Source organism: Fomitopsis serialis, assembly GCF_022376445.1.
Source record: "Fomitopsis serialis strain Sig1Antser10 chromosome Unknown B0H18scaffold_65, whole genome shotgun sequence".
NCBI lineage: Eukaryota > Fungi > Basidiomycota > Agaricomycetes > Polyporales > Fomitopsidaceae > Fomitopsis > Fomitopsis serialis.
Genome location: NW_025955025.1, coordinates 180,758 through 203,029, shown reverse-complemented (window position 1 = coordinate 203,029; position 22,272 = coordinate 180,758). Strand labels below are relative to the sequence as shown.

At 45.1% G+C, this 22,272-nt stretch overlaps 5 protein-coding genes across 5 annotated transcripts; 2 read left to right on the top strand and 3 right to left on the bottom strand.

Annotated features, from left to right (window-relative positions):
* Window positions 1-5: 5 nt before the first annotated feature.
* B0H18DRAFT_1121747 (uncharacterized protein) lies at window positions 6-902 on the top strand (the record flags this gene model as incomplete). The annotated part of the gene is made up of 2 exons (XM_048034385.1): window positions 6-308; window positions 357-902. 2 exons carry the CDS (start codon window positions 6-8, stop codon window positions 900-902), a joined length of 849 nt encoding a protein of 282 aa, XP_047890461.1.
* Window positions 903-1,295: 393 nt separating this feature from the next.
* B0H18DRAFT_956920 (uncharacterized protein) lies at window positions 1,296-4,488 on the bottom strand (the record flags this gene model as incomplete). The annotated part of the gene is made up of 15 exons (XM_048042520.1): window positions 1,296-1,402; window positions 1,539-1,547; window positions 1,762-1,854; window positions 1,911-2,161; window positions 2,211-2,303; window positions 2,356-2,426; window positions 2,478-2,546; window positions 2,700-2,930; window positions 2,983-3,333; window positions 3,386-3,577; window positions 3,626-3,716; window positions 3,751-3,835; window positions 3,896-4,003; window positions 4,056-4,267; window positions 4,340-4,488. 15 exons carry the CDS (start codon window positions 4,486-4,488, stop codon window positions 1,296-1,298), a joined length of 2,112 nt encoding a protein of 703 aa, XP_047890460.1.
* A 3,950-nt stretch (window positions 4,489-8,438) lies between these two features.
* B0H18DRAFT_859228 (helicase) lies at window positions 8,439-8,633 on the bottom strand (the record flags this gene model as incomplete). Its single annotated transcript, XM_048039687.1, has 1 exon — window positions 8,439-8,633. A coding segment is annotated over one exon (195 nt), but the record flags the coding sequence as incomplete, so codon positions are not given.
* An 8,046-nt stretch (window positions 8,634-16,679) lies between these two features.
* On the top strand, window positions 16,680-17,101 carry B0H18DRAFT_956919 (uncharacterized protein; the record flags this gene model as incomplete). Its single annotated transcript, XM_048042519.1, has 2 exons — window positions 16,680-16,692; window positions 16,776-17,101. The coding sequence occupies 2 exons, from the start codon at window positions 16,680-16,682 to the stop codon at window positions 17,099-17,101; spliced, it is 339 nt and encodes a 112-aa protein (XP_047890458.1).
* A 1,039-nt stretch (window positions 17,102-18,140) lies between these two features.
* On the bottom strand, window positions 18,141-20,137 carry B0H18DRAFT_956918 (uncharacterized protein; the record flags this gene model as incomplete). Its single annotated transcript, XM_048042518.1, has 8 exons — window positions 18,141-19,209; window positions 19,262-19,282; window positions 19,333-19,386; window positions 19,417-19,452; window positions 19,503-19,553; window positions 19,603-19,630; window positions 19,685-19,982; window positions 20,129-20,137. The coding sequence occupies 8 exons, from the start codon at window positions 20,135-20,137 to the stop codon at window positions 18,141-18,143; spliced, it is 1,566 nt and encodes a 521-aa protein (XP_047890457.1).
* Window positions 20,138-22,272: the final 2,135 nt, after the last annotated feature.

Below are 22,272 nucleotides of genomic sequence, written 5' to 3'. Positions count from 1 at the left end.
CCCTTATGCCCCCTCCGGCTCGCTATCCCACGCCCCCGCCTCGCTGGCACCCCTCTCCGTACCCTCCTGTTCCCTCCGGTTCCTCTCGGGCCCTCCTCCCGTCTCACTTCGTCCCACCGGTTCCCATCCTCCCCCTCCTCCGTGCCATGTCATCCTCCGTGCCCCTCAACCCGCTCGCGACCGTCCACATCCGCCGGTACTTCCTCCTGCTGGAGGTGCTTCGACATGAACGGGCCGCCGAGCCACGCCTCAATATGTCCTCGCCCGGGACCTGGCTCGTATGGGGTCACAGCGTCCGCTGGCTTCTGGTACGCATGCCCCCGCTTGTCCCTTCCGCCGCTTGACTCTCAACCTAGCGCATGCTCTTCGACTCGTTCTCCCTGGCTACGGCCCACGGCGATGCGTCACTCCCGTCCCCCCGCAGTGTTCCCTCCGTGGCCTCTCTGCTCGCCTACGTTGACGCCGTGTTTGAGGGCATTCCCTCCGATATCGGTACCGGGACCGCCTTGTATCCTGCCATCGCATGGTCCCCTCACAGGGTCCATGCCGACCCGTCCAGCGGACAGCCTCCCCCGCCATCTCCCCCTCAGTTCATAGACCCTCCACTCCACCTATCTTCCCTCCGGCTTGCTTCCGATAACCAAGACTCCCTTTATGCTCGGATGGGCGCGTTGATGAGCGAGCAGCGGACCTCTGCCGGTCGTATCTGTAACAACGTCGGGTTTGTAGTCCGCGAGATCTACGACTTGGGCCGTTCCGTCCGCCTGATCACCGAACCAGAAGGTGCTTTCGGGGGTGCTGCCGGAGGGAACGTTGATCCGGAGGAGAGTTCGGTTGGAGGCCCGGAAGGTATCGACATCACCGTTCCGGAGATGTTCGACGGAGGGAACACTGTTTCGTAGTGTACCCTTGGGCTTGTAGTCGTTCGTAGCTCTCTGAATGAACGGCCGGTCCTTGTGCCGTTCCTTTCCTTGTACTATATGTTGCCTTACGGGGCTGGGCTACGTCCCTGCCCCACAACGGCAACGTAAAAAGGTTGAACACCCTGTAGCCCTCCTTGCCAGCACAGCCAACCTGGCCAAGGTGCGGGCGCGATGGCCCCATTACGCCTGTCCTCCCATGGCCCTGGGTTGCCAGGCCATGCATGGCCCCCTGGACTTAACCTACGTGCTCATCCTGCCCGAGCATTTCAGGCTTGTGCGCCGGCTGGTGGCCAACAACACCACTACAGAGACCGATTTTATAGCGGCTTTGACGTACATGGTGAGTCTTCGGCACTTCAAACTGATAAAATACTAATTGAGAATGTCGTAGGTGTTACAGCTTAACCAGGGCACACCCGACAAACCGGAACAGCCTACCCAAATCGACCGCATGGTAACGTCTCTGCAAACACTTTCACCTATAGTTGGTACAACAACAGACAATCTACATACAGCAGAACACAACAGGCTCCAGAACAACGTATAGTAGTACAAGTACAGATGGTACAGCAACGAGAACAAGAGAATGCAACAACAAAAATAGGTCATTCTTACCTCCAAGGACTAGGATGTGGGTATGGTGGTAGTAATGAGTGATCTAAAATGCCTTCAGACGTGTACTTCAGCAGTAAAAATGGCTCTCAAACCCTTGGAGTAGAGACAGTGAAGACGGCGAGCAGAGGCGATCAGGTGTCGGCAGCATCGGGCTCCGGAACAGGTTCGTCACCTGGGCCGTGTCAGCTGTAGGGGCCGCGAGAGCGACCAGGTGTGTACATACCCTCACGTTCAAGTTCATCTGCATCGACTTCTTCCTCATCATCGCGGGCCCTCTTGCTCGAGGATGACGCTGGAGCATCGGCATCCGTACGCGCTGTACCACCGATTCAGGTCAGTGATTGCCGTACTACAACATTCCTGTCTGCTTACACTGTGTCTCATTAGTTCTCCCTTTTGACGACGACAGTTTGCCGCTAGAGGAGGGCTTCGTAGTACCGGACGACGTAGGCTTGCCACTAGACGAGGGCTTGGCGGCAGTACTCGAGGACACCCGGCCTGCGTTAGACGATGACTGGGTGGTGGGTGCGTCGAGCACCATGTCCTGAAGCTTGTTCCACTTCACGAAGTCCTCACTGTCGTCCTGGTCGGAATCTTCCTGATCATCGCCCTCAATTCGGGCACTGCCAGACTTAATTCAGTAAGTAGCTTAGGTCTTGAATGTGCACTTACCTGACGCGCCTCCACAACTGCTTCTTCATGTCAGCGTAGTAGTCAGGCGCATTTCTCTTCGTAGCTTCGAGGATGGACATGAGATCGTCCCACCTAGTGAAAATTCAATGGTCAATGTTGCATAAAGGTGCGGAGAACTACTTACTTCGGTGCGAAATGCTTGTTCGTGAACGCAACGGGGTTCCCGAACGCTATCTCGCTCAATGCTGCTTCGATCTGAAGCAAGATTTCAATATTGAGAAGACCTGCGATACATCCAAGACTCACTGAGTTGCAGACCAATGCAATGAGGTTATCTGTGACCTCGCTGAAGTGGTCAACGGCCATGCTGGCACCCTAACCCGGGAACCACTGCTGCACGATGATCTCAGAGATCGCCGGATGCCTGAACAGACGCTCTGACTTGACAGAGCATTTCTAGCCGTCAAGATTAGCAGATATCTTGATGCAACAACGCGCCGCAAACACGTCTAGCCAGATAGTACGTACCTCTTTGTCCAGTTTATCCTTGGTGTTCCAGGCAATCTTCATGTCACCGAACACAAAGTTCGGGATCTCACGCTTGCTGCCTTTGACCTTCATTGGGTGAGTTTTGAGGAGCCACTGGGGGAGCAATACACGTTGCGTGACCGTCAGGTTGCTCAGCCCGTACGAGTGTTCTACCACGCTCTTGCCTTTCTTCTTTACCTCGTTCCGGAACTGAGCCGCCACATTCCAGATCTGCTGAGAATGAAGGCAAGTCATAATGTTCACACCAACGTCCATCACTTACCACTGTGTGTACATTTCTCCTCGTAATGTCTCCCTCCTTTCCCTTCGCTTCCTTCAGATCGGTGTATGCGGTCCTCATAGTCTTCACCCTTTTACCGTCCTTGTCACACATATCACAAGCGTCCTTCAGGGCGAGGACAACGAGGCCCATGTTGTCCTGCAGCCGGGAACTGGGCGCGGCTTTGTAGCTGGTCCATGCCATCTCGAGTGTGAGACGAAGGCGGAGGAAGCTCTGAGCAGCGGCAACAATGGGACGGACATAGATGGGCAGGTCTGAGGACCTGATGCGCACATGAACCACTACTGAGCCCTTGCCTCTGGGCTTCTTCTTTGCTCCCTTCTGAGCAATCTCCTACGTACTGTATTAGTAGTACCGCACCACATCAAATGCAAGCAACACTTACCATGACATCGTCTGAGTCGGACGCATGATCTGGGTCGTCCGAGTCGTCACTGCCCGTGCCCTTCATCCGGATCCTGGAGCTCCTGTCATTGTCCGAAGATTCGAGCTCATTGACCTTATCGTCGTCTTGGTCTTCGTCCGAACTGGAGACGACCATCTTGCTCTTTGCTGCCTTCTTTTTCTGTGACGGGGACTGACGAATATGTCAGGCTGTCAAGTTCGCAGAACATATGATACTCACCTTGTCTACCCTGATCTCCACGTAGGCCTTCTTCCCGCCACGCACATCCTTCCTCTTCTCGCTCTGCTTGTCCATCTCCCCTCGCCTCGTCCTATCCTCCTCTTCCGATTCCCGAGCAAACGGACGCATGTTCCTCTTCAGAAACCTCCCGCGGGCTCTCGACTACCACCGACTTCTTGGATGGAGGCTTGCCTTTAGCCTTGCCCTTCGCTAGAGCATACAAAAAGACATTAGCCATGATCTGAACCCGTAGTTTACAATGTAACTTACCGCTGAGAGTCTGTGCGATACGCTGCTCCGCCTCAGTCAACAATGTGTTTCCCTTCCCTGAGTCCTGCTTGGCCTTCTTGTACCGCCCGTAAGCTGGCTTTGGTTTAGCTCAATTGATATGTCAGTGTCGGACCGTCTGAACTAATGAATTTGCACGTACGCCGAGCAGGGGGAGAAGGGCTCTCCATTCGTATGTCCCGCTCGCTACCACCGTCTGGCTCGCTTCCTTCATCACCCCCGCCCTCGCCATTGGAACCCGCGTCGCCACCGCCCTCACCATCGGAATCCGTAGTGTGTCTTGCTTTCTTACGGGACGGCTCCTCACCTTCAGCGTCTGATCCTTGAACTTCCTCGCGAGTCATAGTCGCCGCCCTTGTGCAACCCTGAGTCGGAATAAGGATGTGTTCAGGTGATGTTTTCGAGAGCTGTGCGGACCGTACTCACCAGCCTGACGTTCCTCTTCCTTGTCCTGCTTCTGAACGGACTGTCTCTTGAGCAGCGCCTGGAGTTGCTTCTGCTCCTTTGTAGACAGTAGTGCATAGCATGGGTGTACCCATGGGTGTCTCAGAGCATACCCATACCCATACCCACATGGGTATGGGTAATGTTATGGGTAGTCCTATGTGCAGTTCATGCTCAATGGCTTGCAAGATATGATGACACTTATTGTGCAGAGGCCAGAATATCAATCAGGCACTGTACAGTTGGTGAATTCTCATCATAAATTGATGCTATGTGCAAGACCAAGGATGAGCACCCCTCAGACCAGTTCACTGACTGTGTGGTCAATCACAACAGTGGGAGTTTCCAGTTTTTGTCCCACATACATGCAAGAACAATAGAAACATGAGTGGGTATGGGAGGGGTCAAAGCAAGGTTTGGTGTATCAAAGTCAAACATAGCAATACACAGGGGTGTACCTTTTTCCAAGTTGTAGACTTGTAGTGTTGTTGCATGTCATGCTCACTTGTTAAACTACAATAGAATGGGCAAGTGTGTTGCCTGAAGTAAGAACTGAAGGGCAGGTAATACAGGATAGGCAAAGATGAACAACTGACAAAAAGGGAAAACAATGTAAACAAGGCACAAAGATCATGGAAGCAAGGTATGTATTACAACTCATAACTCTGGTGGTTACACAAGTGTGTCATAACAGTACAAATAGCTACACAGACCCACAAGAACTGAGGATTGAAACTAGCAAGGTTGTATACATCCATAGATCTTACATATTTTACCAAATATGAACAGTGAGGCAATGGGCAGAGCCTTATAACATGTGCTGTTTACATATAGCAGTATCACAGGTCAACAGTCAGCAGATAAATATACCTCAGACTCAACAACTACACAACTGAATCACAGGAAAGATGTAGCAGTGCTCCATCAATACCAGCAGTGTCTTTCACATATAACAGCCTGTGGGAAGAGAGTCATATCAGGATTATTAAGCAATATCATCACAGGATCCCCACATTTCATTACTTTTTCACCAATATAGCATCAATAAGGGGCAAGGCCTGTCAATGACTATGCCAAAAGGCAGTTTCATTGAGCTTAGCTTGCCAATTGTTAAGTGGTGCATATAGGCCCTACTCTATGTTGAGAAGGTTTGTCATCTGAGTGGTCATGTGGCCGCTGTCAATACCATTCCATGAGCACCTTGAATTTATTGAATTGACCAACAAGGCATGAACACTACCTCATAGGTATGTACTGCTGGTGCGACAAGCATATAGGCCCATCTCAATGTGTTTGTGACATAGCAATCATGCTGATTTCTTTTCCATCAGGATCCCTTGTCACAGGTGACCAACTAAGCATTACACAGTATTACCAGCTGTCTAACAAGGACAGCTTTAAAGTAAGTAGGATTCAGTATGGTCACATTGTTTGGTAGAGCATCCCAGCTACACCATACTGACAAACACATGGCACTGCAGTAATCATTGTGCATTGAAAAGGTTAGTTGAGCTTTCTCCTAATTCTTCATTTGAGCCACAACAGCACATACACTGCAATGCACATTAGATATTTCATTTGCTTATTTGATGGCCTCAGCAATCTGTGTGTTTGATTATAGCATATCAATATTGGCAAAAGCCATGTCATGCATGGTCAATGAGTCTTGAGGGAAAAATGACTGGTGACTTTACCATACTGCCACTATTGCAAAATACTTTCAAGCAAGCTTCAGAAAGGTGATACCCTAAATGCTAGCATACTATGAGAGTGACACAACACTGAATACCTGGCTAGGAATTAACATTGATTACTGCCAGTGGATAAGCACTGCAGAAGTCCATGGGTTTCATGGGTACATGGGTCAGATTTTGGCTACCCATACCCATACCCATGCATACCCATACCCATGACCCACATGGGTTACTCATACCCATGCAATGCACTAGCCCTTGGTATGTGAAGATAGAATAGGCAGCTCTTGGCTTGTTCATATGGGCAAAAATGTATTGACAGTGGTGTCTGTTTGTGCAATGTCTACTATCACTCATATTGCAGTCTATGCTGTGATTTCTTCCTGATTGGGCTCAGAAGAAGTCATGGTTGCCATGGAAATAATGCAGACTTGCATTGCTTACTAAGCAACAGTGAAGAGGCCATATTACAATGGACTTCTGAGCCAATATATGGCTGTCCTTTTATGGATCTCTAGTCAATAATATGACTTTGGGAGTACTCTCATTTGCTGCAACTGTTTCCTTTTACATGTGATGATAAAATATCAGCTACTCATGTTGGGTCCTTTCATGTTATATGGAAAGTGGAAAAATAACACTTTAGACCCAGGTGTGAACATGTGTGATATTTGAACAGCATTGGAAATATGTGGCAGTGTGCCTACCAGTACACCATTTGGCAGTTGATCCTGGGTGGTATCTGCCATGCCCAAGGAATGTCAACATGAAAAATATAGTGTCTAATCCAAATATAGTACCATACATTGTATGTGCCCACAAAATAATGAACAGTCAGCCAGAAAATGACACTGGTGATTATCTTGGGAGTATGTCTGAAGATATAGAAATCCTTGGACTTATGATCAGAGAGCATGACCATTGATAGTAGGCACTTGCTGGGGAGAGGGCCATAGCTGGCAGTACAATCCCTTTGGTAGGATACATGTCAATTTATGAACAACTTCATGCTGCCCACATCAGAAGTCATGCTTGGCAAGACTGCTAGTATATTGTCTATGCATAGAGTACTGACATATCTTCCACATTTTGCACTTCAGAGTAGCCTGCTAATTTATTAGGTTGTTGTAATATGAGGATCATAGCTTGCAATCATGAGCAACAGACATTATGGATCTGTTTCTTACTTGGTAAATTGCCAAGTTGCTTATCAATATGATCTGAATACTAATGAGCAGTGTTACTGGTTTGTATTGATAGTTACATAGAGCAAATAGCTTGGGAATGTTGCAAAGAAGTAAGGAGAGCCTCTAGATCAACTAGAACTCAAGGAAGGGGAATCTGGGGGGTTGACTACAGTAACTACTACTCAGTTGGGACTTGCTGTCAGTGCTGTTGTACAAGTATTAGCCCTTGATCAGAGAAATTCTGATACCAAAGGATGTCTTTCAGTAGATTGTTAACAATACTTCCCCAAGTACAAACCAATCAACAGTGGAGGATGGAACCAATATACAGAGGAGAAGTATACCAGTAAGGAATTCTGAAAAAGGCCTGTCAAGAATTGATGTGTTATACAAGGAATACAACCAAAGAATGTGCAGTTTGCTCTCACCATAAGTGAACAGTTACCAGACACTGAGCAGTAGTACAAAGCCATACTAAGGTATGTTACTGGATTGGAGCTCAGCTCCTGAGTCAATAGTAATGGGCTCATGTAGTACAATGTGAAGCAATGTATCACCATAGTAAGTGCCATCAAGACTGATAGAGTCATGGGCAGGATTGATCACTGATGAATTGAAGGTACACTGGCATAAGAGTACAGAAGCAAGTGGTAGATGAGATAAATGTTTGGACTTGCTCATAGGGATGCTCCTTTTATGCACAGCCTTTTAGCTACATAAAACGAGTGTCGTCAGCCCGTGGCGAAGTCTTTCATTCACTGCTTCATGTCACCCATAAGATCACAATGTTAATGCATGCCAGACCTGGGCTTCGCCACAGGTCTGGTGGCGGTTCTTTCATTCTGTGCACCATATTGCCCCTAAGATTACATGTTTGGGCCTGCCAGACCTGGGCTTCGCCACAGGTCTGGCAGCAATTCTTTCACTCTGTGCTTCATGTTACTCTGAACATTACATCCTTGGATACATATTCATCAGTCCATTCAATGTCGGATGTAAGTGCTTGATATCATAGTAGTAATTTCATACAATTAATAAAAGTGAATATCAGAGTATAACATTATCCTATTCTGATGAGAAAACAATTGTTCAATATATAGACATCACTACAAATACTACATGGGATACATTAGACTTGGGGGCTGTTGAAGACATGTGAGTTAGTATTTTCCAAAGAAAATTGGAAATGACATACACAGTAGGAATGAGCACCTCAGGATACACAATATTGGCAGTGTTAGTGTTGTCTTGGTCTACAGGAAATAGGACTTTGATCCTGTCTGCAGATGTACATCTGGAAAGAGCAACATAGAGTTGACCATGACCAAAGACTGCTGTACGCAGATCAAGTCCAACATTGACCACTGACTGCCCTTGAGCCTTATTGATAGTCATAGCAAAAGCAAGACGAACAGGGAATTATCTTCTGCTCAATGGGATTGGCAAATCCTCAGCTGATGGTTCAATGCTAATTCTGGGAATGTAGACTTCCTTGCCACTATGAATGCCACCCAAAATTCGACATTTTAGGACCCTTTGCTTGATGTCCATGAGAATCATTCTTGTCCATTGCATAGTCCATTTCTGGGATCAAGATTTCTCAAGAGCATGAGAGGACACCCTTTCTTTAGCTCAAGCTTAGACAATGGAAGGCCTGACACATTGATAGAGTTGAGATATTCAATAGGATAATGGATGTTCTCATCTCCAATGACTTTGTCTGCAGATGCCAATGTGACTTTCTCCCCTGGGAACTTATCCAAAACAACAGAGTTGATATGATCAACAGCATCATTTTTGGAAGAGAGGATAGTTCTCTGCAGGAAATACTCATCAGGCTTCTCACCCTCACTGAGACCTGGGTATAGAACATTTATCAAGCCATCCAAAGTGTTGGACTGGAGCTTCATGTTCTGAGGCAATTGGATTGTCTTTTGTGGAGACACATTGCTTCCAGCACCAACTTTCAGAAGCCACTTTGCAAAGTCTTGGCTGGCAGGACTGTTCTCTAATCTCATGTTCTGTGTCAAGTGAAGCACCTGCATATGTCTCCACAAATGTGACCTGCGCAGGGAAGCAGCCACAATATGAGGTCTGGAGCCTTTGAAGACAACAGGAAGAGTGTGACGAAAATCTCCACCAAATACTACAGTGATGCCTGCAAATGGTACATCCTTGTCCATGATCTCACGCAAGGTTCTATCCACTGACTCAAATGCATGTCTATGCTGCATAGGGGCCTCATCCCAGATTATCACTCCAGTTTGGCGAAGAACTCCATGTAGCTCACTGTCTCTCTTAATGCGGCATGTTGAAGTCTCATGAATAGGGATGGGAATCTTAAAGCATGAGTGTGCTGTTCTCCCACCTTCAAGCAGTAGAGCAGCCACTCCAGAAGATGCCACACAAAGTGCAACTTTTCCCTGAGATCTCACAGTAGCAGCAATAGTATTGCAGACATAGGTCTTGCCACAGCCACCTGCACTGTGAAGGAAAAACATCTTTCCCTCATTCAAGTTCACAGAGCTTATGACAGCATCATATGCAGCAGATTGCTCAACATTGAAATGGCCAACATTAGCCTCAGCTTGCTCCATGAGTGCCTCATAGTCATAGTCAAGCTCATGTTGCAAAAGAGGATTCTCAGCAATAGCTCCCCAAGGATGCTCAGGCATAGGCATGGGAGGAAAATCAGTTAGCTGTTTCCCAGACTTGAGAAGAATCTGATTGAGCAGATATAGCCCATAATCCCACACTTGATCCTCAGTAGGCTCAGCATAGCCAATTGCTATCAGCTTATGGCTCAGATCATCACATATCCCAGCTCTGAACTCACATGCCATAGATCCTCAGGCTTGAGTGGATGAGAAAACAACAGAATGATTGCAAATAGACTTCTCAATGAAGAACCTGTCCTGAGCTGTGTAGCTTCTCTTAGGCATTGTCTCCATTCACCATCATCTTCCAAGAGACCTCTTGCAAGGCATGCATCCTTAAAAGTGGGATAATGGGCACCATCAAATGAGTAGAGATCATTCCAGTTTGTAGCACCTTTGACCACAGTCAAGAGAAGACGAAGATAAAATCTCTCATTGGCTGATGGATGGACAAAGTGCATTCTCCCAATGGCAAAGCCTCTCTGCCTCACTTTCCACTTCTTATTTCTCTGATCCCAAACAAATCTCTCAGGGAAGTTCTGATAGAGATGGTTCTTAGCATCCTCCAGCTCAGCATTGGCCTTGAACCACTCAGTGAGCTGGGTCTTGGATGATCTCTCTTCACCAACCACATCCTCAACCTGAGCATCTGACTCAAAGTATACAACCTGTTCATTTTTGAGATGAACAGGTAGCCTATAGACTGTAGGCTTTTCCTCATGCATGGGAAATTCAAAGATGTGCCAGGCAGCCTCAACAGGACCAATGTATCTGGCATCCACATAATCCTTAATCTCATACACTTGGCCAACTTGCAAAGTTGTCCTGTCATTGCCTGTAAAGAAAATTAGAAAGAATGTATATGATGTATATGGATATACCCTCACCTTTGTAGATCTACTTGTGAATATATTTGACAGCTTTCACTGAAGCACAGACCTCCACATTGATGTGACAGTCAAACTCAGCCAACAGATGAGGGTTGTACGGAACCACATCCTGATTTGTGAACACTTGGCCCCTAGAGTTTGTGAAACTCCTCCCATTATCAGGCCTGGCATAGACAGGATACCCATCATCACCAAAGATGGTGTCCTCACAAAAGCTCCTGGGAAATCTCTTAGAGCATGTATTGTTGTCAGACATGCAAGGTGCATTGGGATATCCAGCACCACATGGGCCATGTAGCATGCACTTGGTCACAGTTGCATACAACTGAGGATGTTCAACTGGGTCAGGTAGCTGAGCACAGACAATGCTGTCTACTTGAGAGGCATCATGGATCTTATGTTCTTCCTTGAAGAATATGAGAAGATGCATGTGAGGAAGACCTCTCTTCTGAAACTCTATTGTGTATACATCAGCAGCTAAGTTGCCAAAAAATCCATCTTTGATTTTGTTGAGCAGAGCTTGTTTCTTCAACTGAAAGACCCTTGCTACAATGTCTGGACAATCAGCTGCAGTCTGATGCTTAGCAGGATCATTCTCAGCAGAATTGGTTTCCAAAAGTGCTTCCTGAATCTCAGGCCAATTTGGATTGGCAGTCATAGTTAGGAACAGATCTGGCTTCTTATTCCTCCTACATATGGCCATTGAATCCTGAAACAGTTGGTACATATGCCTTGAACTCCCAGCATGAGAGGATGGCAGTATGAGTCTCTGTCCTTGTTGACCCATATTCACTTGTTCATTTTGTTGATCAGCCTGATTCATTGCATCCAACAGCCCTTGGTATAGCTCAGCTCTTATGGTTTTTTGATTGTGCCTAATCCAGTTCAAATTAGATGCCTCAATTGAAGCCCATGCATCCACCAAGTACTTGCTGGGGAGAGGGCCATAGCTGGCAGTACGATCCCTTTTGTTGGATACATGTCAGTTTGTGAACAAATCATTTTCACCACATCAGAAGTTAAGCTCAGCAAGACTGCTAGTATATTGCCTGCATAGAGTACTGACATATCTTCCGCATTTTGCACCATCCAGCTGCCATCTCATAGCATAAACATTTAGAGTAGCCTGCTAATTTATGATGTTGTTCTGATGTGAGGATCATAGTTTGCAATTATGAGCAACATGCCAATTGAGTAAGTATTTGCATTTCCATATGAGACTCTCCATTGAGAATACAGACATTATGGATCTGTTTCTTACTTGGTGAATAGCCAAGTTTCAACCAATATTATCAGAATACTAATGAACAGTATCACTGGCTTGTGTTGATATCAACAAAGAGAAAATAGCTTGGAAATGTTGCAAAGAAGTATGCCTGTAGATCAACTAGAACTCAAGGAAGGGGAATCTGGGAGGTTGACTACAGTAACAACTACTCAGCTGGGACTTGCTGTTGTGCAAGTATTAGCCCTTGATCAGAAAGAACTTCTGATACAGGCAGATGTCTTTCAATAGATTGTTGACAGTACTTCCCCAAGTACAAACCAATCAACAATAGACAGATAAGTATACCAGTAAGGGATTCCGAAAAAAGGCCCTTCAAGAATTGTCATGTTATACAAGGAATCCAACCAAAGACTGTCCAGTTTGCTCTCACCATTTGTACACTGAAGTGAACAGTTACCAGGCACTGACCAGTAGTACAAAGCCATACTAAGGTATGTTACTGGATTGGAGCTCAGCCCACAGTTCCAAGCCAATAGTAATGGGCTCATGTATGATGTGATTCAATGTACCACCATGGTGAGTGCCATCAAGACTGATAGAGTCATGGGCAGGATTGATCACTGAGGTCTGGGACTATTGAAGGTACAGAGGAGTACAGAAGCGAGTGGTAGATGAGATGAATGTTTGGACTTCTCTCAGGGATGCTCCTTTTGAGCATTTCCCAAGTGCACTCCCCCTTAGCTACATAAATACTTCATGGAATCGAAATAGTAGAAGACTCAGTCCACCACTTTCCCAGGCCATTCAAGATGCACAATAGGGCTCAAAAAGTAGCGAAAAAGCAAGGCAAGGGTATGTGTGTTAATGATTGCCACTGATCATCAAGCATGTGCTCTGTGAAACATGAGGGACCACATGGATGTTAACCTGAAACACTAGTGTAGCCCTATGAAAACTCAGAAATAGTGTACAGCTTGATGAGCCACTCATAGATTGCCTACCAGCTGGAATATTATCATCAATATTCTGAGCTAATAGTCACCCAGTAACAGCTTTCAGATCATCTGGTCACAAGGGGCCTAAGGAAAGTACTAGGAGCCTGGTAATAGTCCAGTCAGTACATACACAATGAAGTGCTACAGAGCATGACAATGTGAGGAACAAAAGATCACCTGAATGTGGTGAGAAGGCATTGTGAATACTACAGTGAAGTCCATGAAAAGGAAATCAAATCAAGATAACAAAGTGCAGGAATGATAACAACTGCTGCTTATCCTATTCAAAGATCACATGTGTGGAATTCCTTGTAAAAATGCCTTGTCCCTAACAACAGCCTGCATACTAAGACTTGCACATGGGGTCATTGTTGCCTCTCCTGGGTATTCTAGTAATGCCTAGTAACAATGGTCATGCTCTCTGGTCATAAGTCTAGGGATTTCTATATCTTCAGACACACTCCCAAGGTATTTAATAACCAGTGTCATTTTCTGGGGGACCGTGTGTGCACATACAATGGTACTATATTTGCATTAGACACCATATGTTGATATTGACATTCCTCTGGCATGGCAGATACCATCCAGGATCAACTTCCAAATTGGGTGCTAGTAGGCACACTGCCACATATTTCCAATGCTGTTCAAATATCACACATGTTCACACCCTGGTCCAAAGTGTCATTTTTCCACTTTCCATATAAAATGAAAGGGCCCAGCATGAGTAAATAACATTTTATAATCACATGTAAAAAGATACAGTTGCAGCAAATGAGAGTACTGCCCAAGTCATATTATTGACTGGAGATCTATAAAAGGACAGCTTATATTGGCTCATAAGTCCATTGTAGTTCTTCACTGTTGCGTAGTAAGCAATGCAAGTCTACGCTATTTCCAGAGCAACCATGGCTTCTTCTGAGCCCCATCAGGACGAAATCACAGCATACACTGCAATATGAGTGCTAGTAGACATTGCACAAACAGACACCACTGTCAATACATTTTTGACCATATGAACAAGCCAAGAGCTGCCTATTCTATCTTCACATACCAAGGGCCATTGCATGAGAATAGGATGATGGTAGTGCATACAGAGGTTAGATATGCTCCATGGAAAAATCATATGAGGAATTAACAACTAAGCATAGCACCATCATACTGTATAATTGGCACTGCTTCATATTGACAAGACCAGTCAAAGACATGCTTATACTGGACTGGTACAATAGAGCTGCTGACATCAGGCTATATGCATGAACTCTGCATTAGCAAATCTGAGATGTACTGTCTGTCATGCATGAGCCTACAACAGTCAGCACAATATCAAGTCATGGGATTTTCTGATTTCATCTTATTTCCTACTATTTATCTAGCATTGCAGAGACCATCAAAGACTTTAATATACTATGTGTGGTAATGTGGTGGCCCCACTTCATGACATTGCTAGACTATAGATTTTCTAGCAACAGTAGTAAATGCACAACACAACTTGTACAATGTCTTTGTATCACTTTCTAGGAGCAGTACAGTGTGAAAAAGCTCTGTGAACCCACAATATTTTCACATGTGACATTAACTGTGGCCTTTTTGCCACGGGTGTTCACCATTTTCTGCATATGTCATTGCCTGTCCAAGGGTTTACACAGAAGCCAATCAATACTTACAGCAAGCAGTATAAGGTGAGTGGAATCATACAGAATATTCCCTTGTTTTATCCGCATTTTCTGAGCCCAGACACAGCAGATAACTCGGACTTTCCATTTTGAGAAGGTCAGGTACCACATATGGCAGGTTTCATTCAGGTCCACAATCCATAGGCAGTTGGCAAGCATCACAGGAAACACAAACAAAGTGAAAGAACCAGTGTGTACAGAGGCATATGTATTTTATTTTGCTTTGTGAATGGTGGGTGCCATGTTTATATGAATCCATGGGAAGGCATACTATGTACAGCCTCTCTGACATCATATACATGACTGGGAATATTCCCAATTGTTTTTGATTTTTTGGGAGACCATAGCACAGCAAATACATTGTCACTAATGAGCTTGTGGCTTGCATTCAAACTCAGCCCAATAGCCTGCCTTTGCAGGGCCTATTGAATAGCTGAACCAAACAGAATAGCCTAGGATCCTGTCTGGAATTGCCAGTCCCTGAGGTGATACTGGTTCTTACAAGATGGACCAAGACTCACTGACAGAGTGTCTTGTATCTGGCTATGCATGGGTCATTCTGCACTATCATATGTTTTCTGCCATATTGGAGCCTCAACAGTCAACTCAATATGAATTCATAGTACTATCTGATTTTTCTCTGATTTTCCTGCTAATTATCCAGTCCTGCAGAGGCCATGCATGGCCCACTTCCCAAGTGGGCAGGGGACTAACCATATATGGAGTTTTGTATGTTTGATATCCTCCACCTCACATAGCCCATACATGTGGAACTGTCTTGTACAAGCATCATACACACACCAACATTTGCTTATATCCCCAGTATCACTTGCCAAGGTCAGTACTCTGTGAAAAACAACAAGAACACCTAATCTGGGCACCCTTGTCAGTACCCAAGGGGCATCCCATGGAGAAGCAATATTTTGGGATTTTTCCACATTCAATGGGGCTCTAGTAAGAGCTCAGGTAGTGTGGCTTCAAGCCATCAAAAAACTCGGCATGAAGAGCTGAGATTGAAAGATTACTTTAAAAGGTAACATTTGTCAGCAGTCCAGCCAATGGGAGTGCTCCAAAATCCCTTTTGAGTGACCGGAGTCGTCGACAGGCCGGAATTCCGGCCTGTCGACGACTCCGCTTCGGCAACGGGCGCTTAAACGGGCGCTTAGTAAGCGATGTAAGTTCAGCCTGTTACTGCAGCAAATCTGACTTGTTTTGGGCTCAGAAAAGTCCAGGAAAATCGGATAATATTCCAGGAGATCTGTGGAGCATTTATGAGCATATTCACAAGTAGAGAGGATTGTCCTGTATAGTTATTCAGTGCTGGGACATCAACACATACTTGCTATGACAATATTTCTCCATTTGTAGCACTGCTGTGCATGTTTCAGAGACATCAATGTGTTGGACACTATACACTTGGCCATAGAGGACATCTGTCATGTGTTTCAGATGCAACAGAACAAATGCATATTCACAGAGTCACTTCTGTTTTTTATCTTAGCATTTTGCTACTCATTCAACCACTTCTCTCAAGAAACTATGATAGACACTATGAATGAAGGGCTATGAGGTGAGCTTATGATATCTATAACAGTTGGTTGGAGCTCAGTCAGTGTATCCCAGTCACATGCTACCTAATCATGTCTACAGAGGTAGGGGTGTTTCTCTGCATTTTGAATTTTATACATGGGCAAGCCATACTGGTCATAGCCTCTGGGGGTCCTATAGTGGATCAATTTCTTACATACAGCAGGTACTACAAGTGGGTCCAGTTGCACAGAATTTTCCCTGGTTTTATCTGCATTTTCTGAGCCCAGACTGAGCAGCTGCATTGGTATTACCATTTGGGGAAGGTCAGCTACCCTATTTAGCAGGTTTGAGATGTCAGAGAATCTGTGGGCAGCATATAGGCTTCAAAAGAGAGACTTTTGAGGTGAAAAGGGATGCACTCATGTGCACAGAGGCATTTGCATGTTTTTTTGTTTTGTGAATTGTGCCATGACCAGTGAAGGTAATGGGCAAGTCACAGCAGCTATAGACTCTATGACATCATACCTATCACATAGATTATTTTGGGAATTTTCCGCATTTTAGTGGGGCCACAGTACAGCAGGTACAGTGCCACTAAGGAGCCTGTGGCTGAGATTCAAACTCAGCCCAAAACCTCGGCAGCCTGCCTGATTAGGGCAGAAAAGGGGCTGTTGCACCAATCAGAGCAGCTCGGCATCTCTCTCATGCCGTTCGGAGGTGCAACCGTGCCAACTTTCCGCACGGGTGCACCTCCGAACGGCATCTGGGCGCTTAGCGCGCGCTTAGTAAGCGATGTAAGTGCGGACTATTACTCTGCTTATATGGGCTTATTTAGACCCAGGAAAAAGCGCAAAAATCAGAGAATATTGGAGATGGACCAGGGAATGTGATTGCATCTGTCTATGAGATATGCTTGACATCAATAAAGGCAGCATTTCCAATAACTGTGTAACATCACTGATGTTACCTCAGTGAGCTTATTCATACAAGCCTGCTACTTGACTGTAGGAACTACTCATGTAGTTGAGGACACCCCATAGGATGGTAGTGTAAGTATAGATGCATATATGTATTCTGTGCTTGCGTCTGTGTGCAAGACAAAGCCAGTGGCTGCATAATTGCCATATGAAGTATATTGCCTTCCCAAAGAGGAATCATACACAAACTGGTGAATCTGGGGCTCAGAAAAATCCAGAAAATCTATGAAATATACAGACACATCAAAGACAAGTGCATGGTTACTTTTAGTCCCAATTTTGGTCATTACATGGTGTCCATGGGCCACAATATGGCAATGGATGGTAAAATGACCCATTGCTGACCTTGTTAGCTCTGTTATAGAAATCACTGAGCAGTACACAGTGCCTAAACCACCCATATATATCACAGTGTGCATACAGAACATATTTCAGCCATAAACAAGTACTTTGAATCTGCAGAGGCACATGTGCATTTTTATATTTTGCATTTCCTGGCCTAGCCAGCCACTGTATGCACTCAGTAAAATCCCTGTATACTCTCTGCATGAAGGACTATCAGATGAGTATACTATGTATACTATGCCTTGTTACTGGCTGAGACTATATAGGCACTACAGTGTGTGAGCGCTTGCAGCATTGAGCCACCAAGCTGCCAGTCACATGATATGTTCACCAGTTTCCTTATTGGGGGAATTGCTAAGGCGTTTCATGGGCCTCATATCCATAACTGAGTGCTTAGCCACTGCATTTGTTTGTATCTGTTGGTCCAAGTCGCGTTGTCTGGGAGTCTGAAATTTCAGACTCAGATAAGCAACCTATACTAACAGTTACTTATCTCTGCTTATCGGGGTGGCTGCATGTCACGTGCACTGTGGGAACAAACTGCCATTCTGGAGGAATCACTAAGGCGTTTCATGGTGGTCCATCATAAGAACGATACCTTCGTACCTCAGGGATCGTAATGATCTACTTGTTGTTGATAGCCATGGGCTTCATGCTGCTGCTGTTCAGCATATTCCAATTCACCTTCCTCATGCTCAATTTGTCTCTGCAACTGAAGCTCATCATGAGCTCTGAAGTTGTGTTGAGACTGAGCCTGCATTTCAACCTGTCTCAGTCTCTGTTGTTCAGCATAGGCAGCAGCCTGTTGTTCATACTGAGCTTGTCTCTCAAGCTGTCTCAACCTCTCTTGCTCATGATGAGCAGCAACCTCCTGTTGGTAGGCATTTTGTCTCTCAAGCTCTCTTTGTCTCTCAAGCTCATGATGGGCAAAAACCTGTTGTTCATACTGGGCTTGTCTCTCAGACTGTCTTTGTCTCTGTAGCTCTTCATGAGCTGCAGCTTCCTGTAGCTGTCTATGACTGGCCAATCCCACATGGGGTTCTCTGTGTACAGATGCTTCCCTGGCAGATTGCCTTGTATTCTGTCTATCAGCCACTCTTTGGGCATGGCTTCTGTTTGTATTTGACTCAGCCTCTTGCAGGTAATTTCTCCTAGGAGGCAATCTCTGACCATATGCCACACCCATGTTCAAGTTAGAGGGACCTGCTACATTGCCCTGTGCATGGCCATAATTTGAGGGCCCAGCCATATTTGCTTGCATATACTCATGGTGTGAAGGACCTGCATGTACAGGATTATAATTCATAGGAGCTTGGTACCCAAGTGGTAGATTCTGAGGCATATAGCCTGCATTGTACATCCCAGGGTTATACCCAGTATTGTACATCCCAGGTTGTCCAGCATTATATATCCCAGCAGGGTATGGATAGCCTTGATTGTCTCTTAAAGGCATATCCTCTCTGAGCTGGATAGCATGGCCCAGTTGGGGCTCATGTGCATGGGCAAGCTCAGGCCCTTGTGGTCCAGGTTGAGGATCCACAGCAAATTCAGGCTTTCCAACTGAGAGATTTACTCTCTGCCTCTCACGGCGCTCACTGGGGGAAGTCATTTGACGACCCCTACGCTCCTCCTCTCTCTCATGGAGTCTCTGTTGCTCAGGAGTGTGAGGAGAATATCTGTTATACATAGACATTAGCCATCTTGAGATTAAAACAATATTTTACTCACTGATTATCTCTCTGAGGGTTTCTTCAATGCATAGTTGAGCCAACAATAGTATAGAACAATTCTTTACTCACTGATCATCTCTCTGTTGCTCAGGAATATGTGAATTTCTGTGCATTGTTAGCCATCTACAATATATAATTTCTTCTTTAACTCACAGGTTCTCTCTCTGCTGCTCAGGCATGTGGGAATTGCTGAATTGCATTGTTTAGCCATAGTCAATTCAGCATCTATACTCACTCACTGATTCTCTCTCTCATTGAGTCTCTGTGGCTCAGGAGCATGAGAGAAGGTTCTAATATACATGATTTAGCCATATTTCGATTATTTGGCTATTTACTCACTGATTTTGGTCCTGATTCATGGCAGACACTGTGAAATGCAGTTATTACTACAGGAATGCTCAGGGAAAATGCAAATACTCACCTATGCAGGTACAGACAGAGTTGGGGATGAGGGGAGAAAGCAAGTCATGCAGCTGCAGTAATCGGATAGCCCAGATCGCGCGATCGTCAAGGCTGTGGCACCAGATCTGAGATCGCTTTAGCGCCCTAACGGACGACCGAGAGAGCGGACGATCAGCGGGCCATGCAGCGAACGTGGACGCCATGTGCGTTTCTCGTGGGCGTACGCGAAACCCATGTGAGCATACGCGAAAACCACGCGAGTTACGCGCGCCACATCGACACCGCCGCCCCACTCCTTTTAGATACTTCATAGAAACCTACAAAATAGTAAAAGACTCAGTACACCACTTTCCAAGGCCATTCAAGATGCACAATAAGCTCACAGGCTCATTGTAAGGCAAGGGTAGATGTGCCAATAATTCTCACTGATCATCAAGGATGTGCTCTGTGATTCATGACACACCACTTGCATGTTGTCCTGAAACACTAGCACAGCCTTATGAACACTAGTCACTCATAGATTGCCTGCCAGCTGGGATAATATATCAATAGATAACATAGTCTGAGCTAATAGAACCCCAGTAATATCTTTCAAAGCATCTGGTCACAAGGGGTCTAAGGAGAGCACTAGAAACTTGGTAATAGTCCGGTCAGAACATACACCAATAGGTGCCACAAAGAATAACAATGTGGGAAAAAAAGATCACTGAAATCTGGTCAGAAAGCATTGTGAACCCCAAATGAAGTCCATTCAAAGGATCTAGAATAAAGATAACAAAGCCCAGGAGTGATAACAATTCCTGCTGCCTACCCTATTCAAAGACCATATCTATGGAATTTCTTGTAGAAAAAGGGGTTTCAATGCCTTGTCCCTAACAACAGACTGCATACTAAGACTTGCACATGGGCCTTTCCTGGGTATTCTAGTAATGCCTACTATCAATGGTCATGCTCTCTGATCATAAGTCCAAGAATTTCTATGTCTTCAGACATACTGATAATCACCAGTGTCATTTTCTGGCTGACTGTTCATTATTTTGTGTGCACATACAATGTATGGTACTATATTTGGATTAGACAATATATTTTTCATGTTGACATTACTCCAGCACAGATACCGCCCAGGATCAACTGCCAAATGGTGTACTGGTAGGCACACTGCCACATATTTCCAATGCTGTTCAAATATCACACATGTTCACACCTGGGTCTAAAGTGTTATTTTTCCACTTTCCATATAACATGAAAGGACCCAACATGAGTAGCTGATATTTTATCATCACATGTAAAAGGAAACAGTTGCAGCAAATGAGAGTACTCCCAAAGTCATATTATTGACTAGAGATCCATAAAAGGACAGCCATATATTGGCTCAGAAGTCCATTGTAATATGGCCTCTTCACTGTTGCTTAGTAAGCAATGCAAGTCTGCATTATTTCCATGGCAACCATGACTTCTTCTGAGCCCAATCAGGAAGAAATCACAGCATAGACTGCAATATGAGTGATAGTAGACATTGCACAAACAGACACCACTGTCAATACATTTTTGCCCATATGAACAAGCCAAGAGCTGCCTATTCTATCTTCACATACCAAGGGCCATTGCATGAGAATAGGATGATGGTAGTGCATACAGACATTAGATATGCTCCAGGCAAAAACTATATGAGCAATTAACAACCAAGCATAGCACCATCATACTGTATAATTGGCACTGCTTCATATTGACACAATCAGTCAAAGACATGCTTATACTGGACTGGGACAATAGAGCTGCAGACATCAGGCTGTGAACTCTGCATTAGCACATCTGAGATGTACTGTCATGCATTGGCCTACAACAGTCAGCTGATTTTATCTCATTTCCTACCATTTATCTAGCATTGCAGAGACCATCAAAGCATTTGATCACCTATGTGTGGTGTCCCTACTTTATGACATTGCTAGCCTATAGACTTTCTAGCAACAGTAGTAGATGCACAACACAACTTGTACAATGTCTTTCTATCACTTTCTAGGATCAGTACAGTGTCATAAAGCTTTGTGAACCCATAATATTGATAGCTATGCCATTCACATGTGAGACAGAGTCAATATTATGAACATACTCAGCATTAACTGTGGCCTTTGTGCCACAGGTGTTCACCATTTTCTGCATATGCCATTGCCTGCCCAAGGGTTTAGACATGAGCCAATCACTACTTATAGCAAGCAGTACAAGGTGAGTGGAATCATACACAATATTCCCTTGTTTTATCCGCATTTTCTGAGCCCAGACACAGCAGATAACTCGGACTTTCCATTTTGAGAAGGTCAGGTACCACATATGGCAGGTTTCATTCAGGTCTCATATAGCCACACAATCCATAGGCAGTTGGCAAGCATCACAGGAAACACAAATACACACTGGTTCTTTCACTTTGTTTTTGTGAATGGTGGGTGCCATGTTTATATGAATCCATGGGAAGGCATACTATGTACAGCCTCTCTGACATCATATACATGACTGGGAATATTCCCAATTGTTTTTGATTTTTTGGGAGACCATAGCACAGCAAATACATTGTCACTAATGAGCTTGTGGCTTGCATTCAAACTCAGCCCA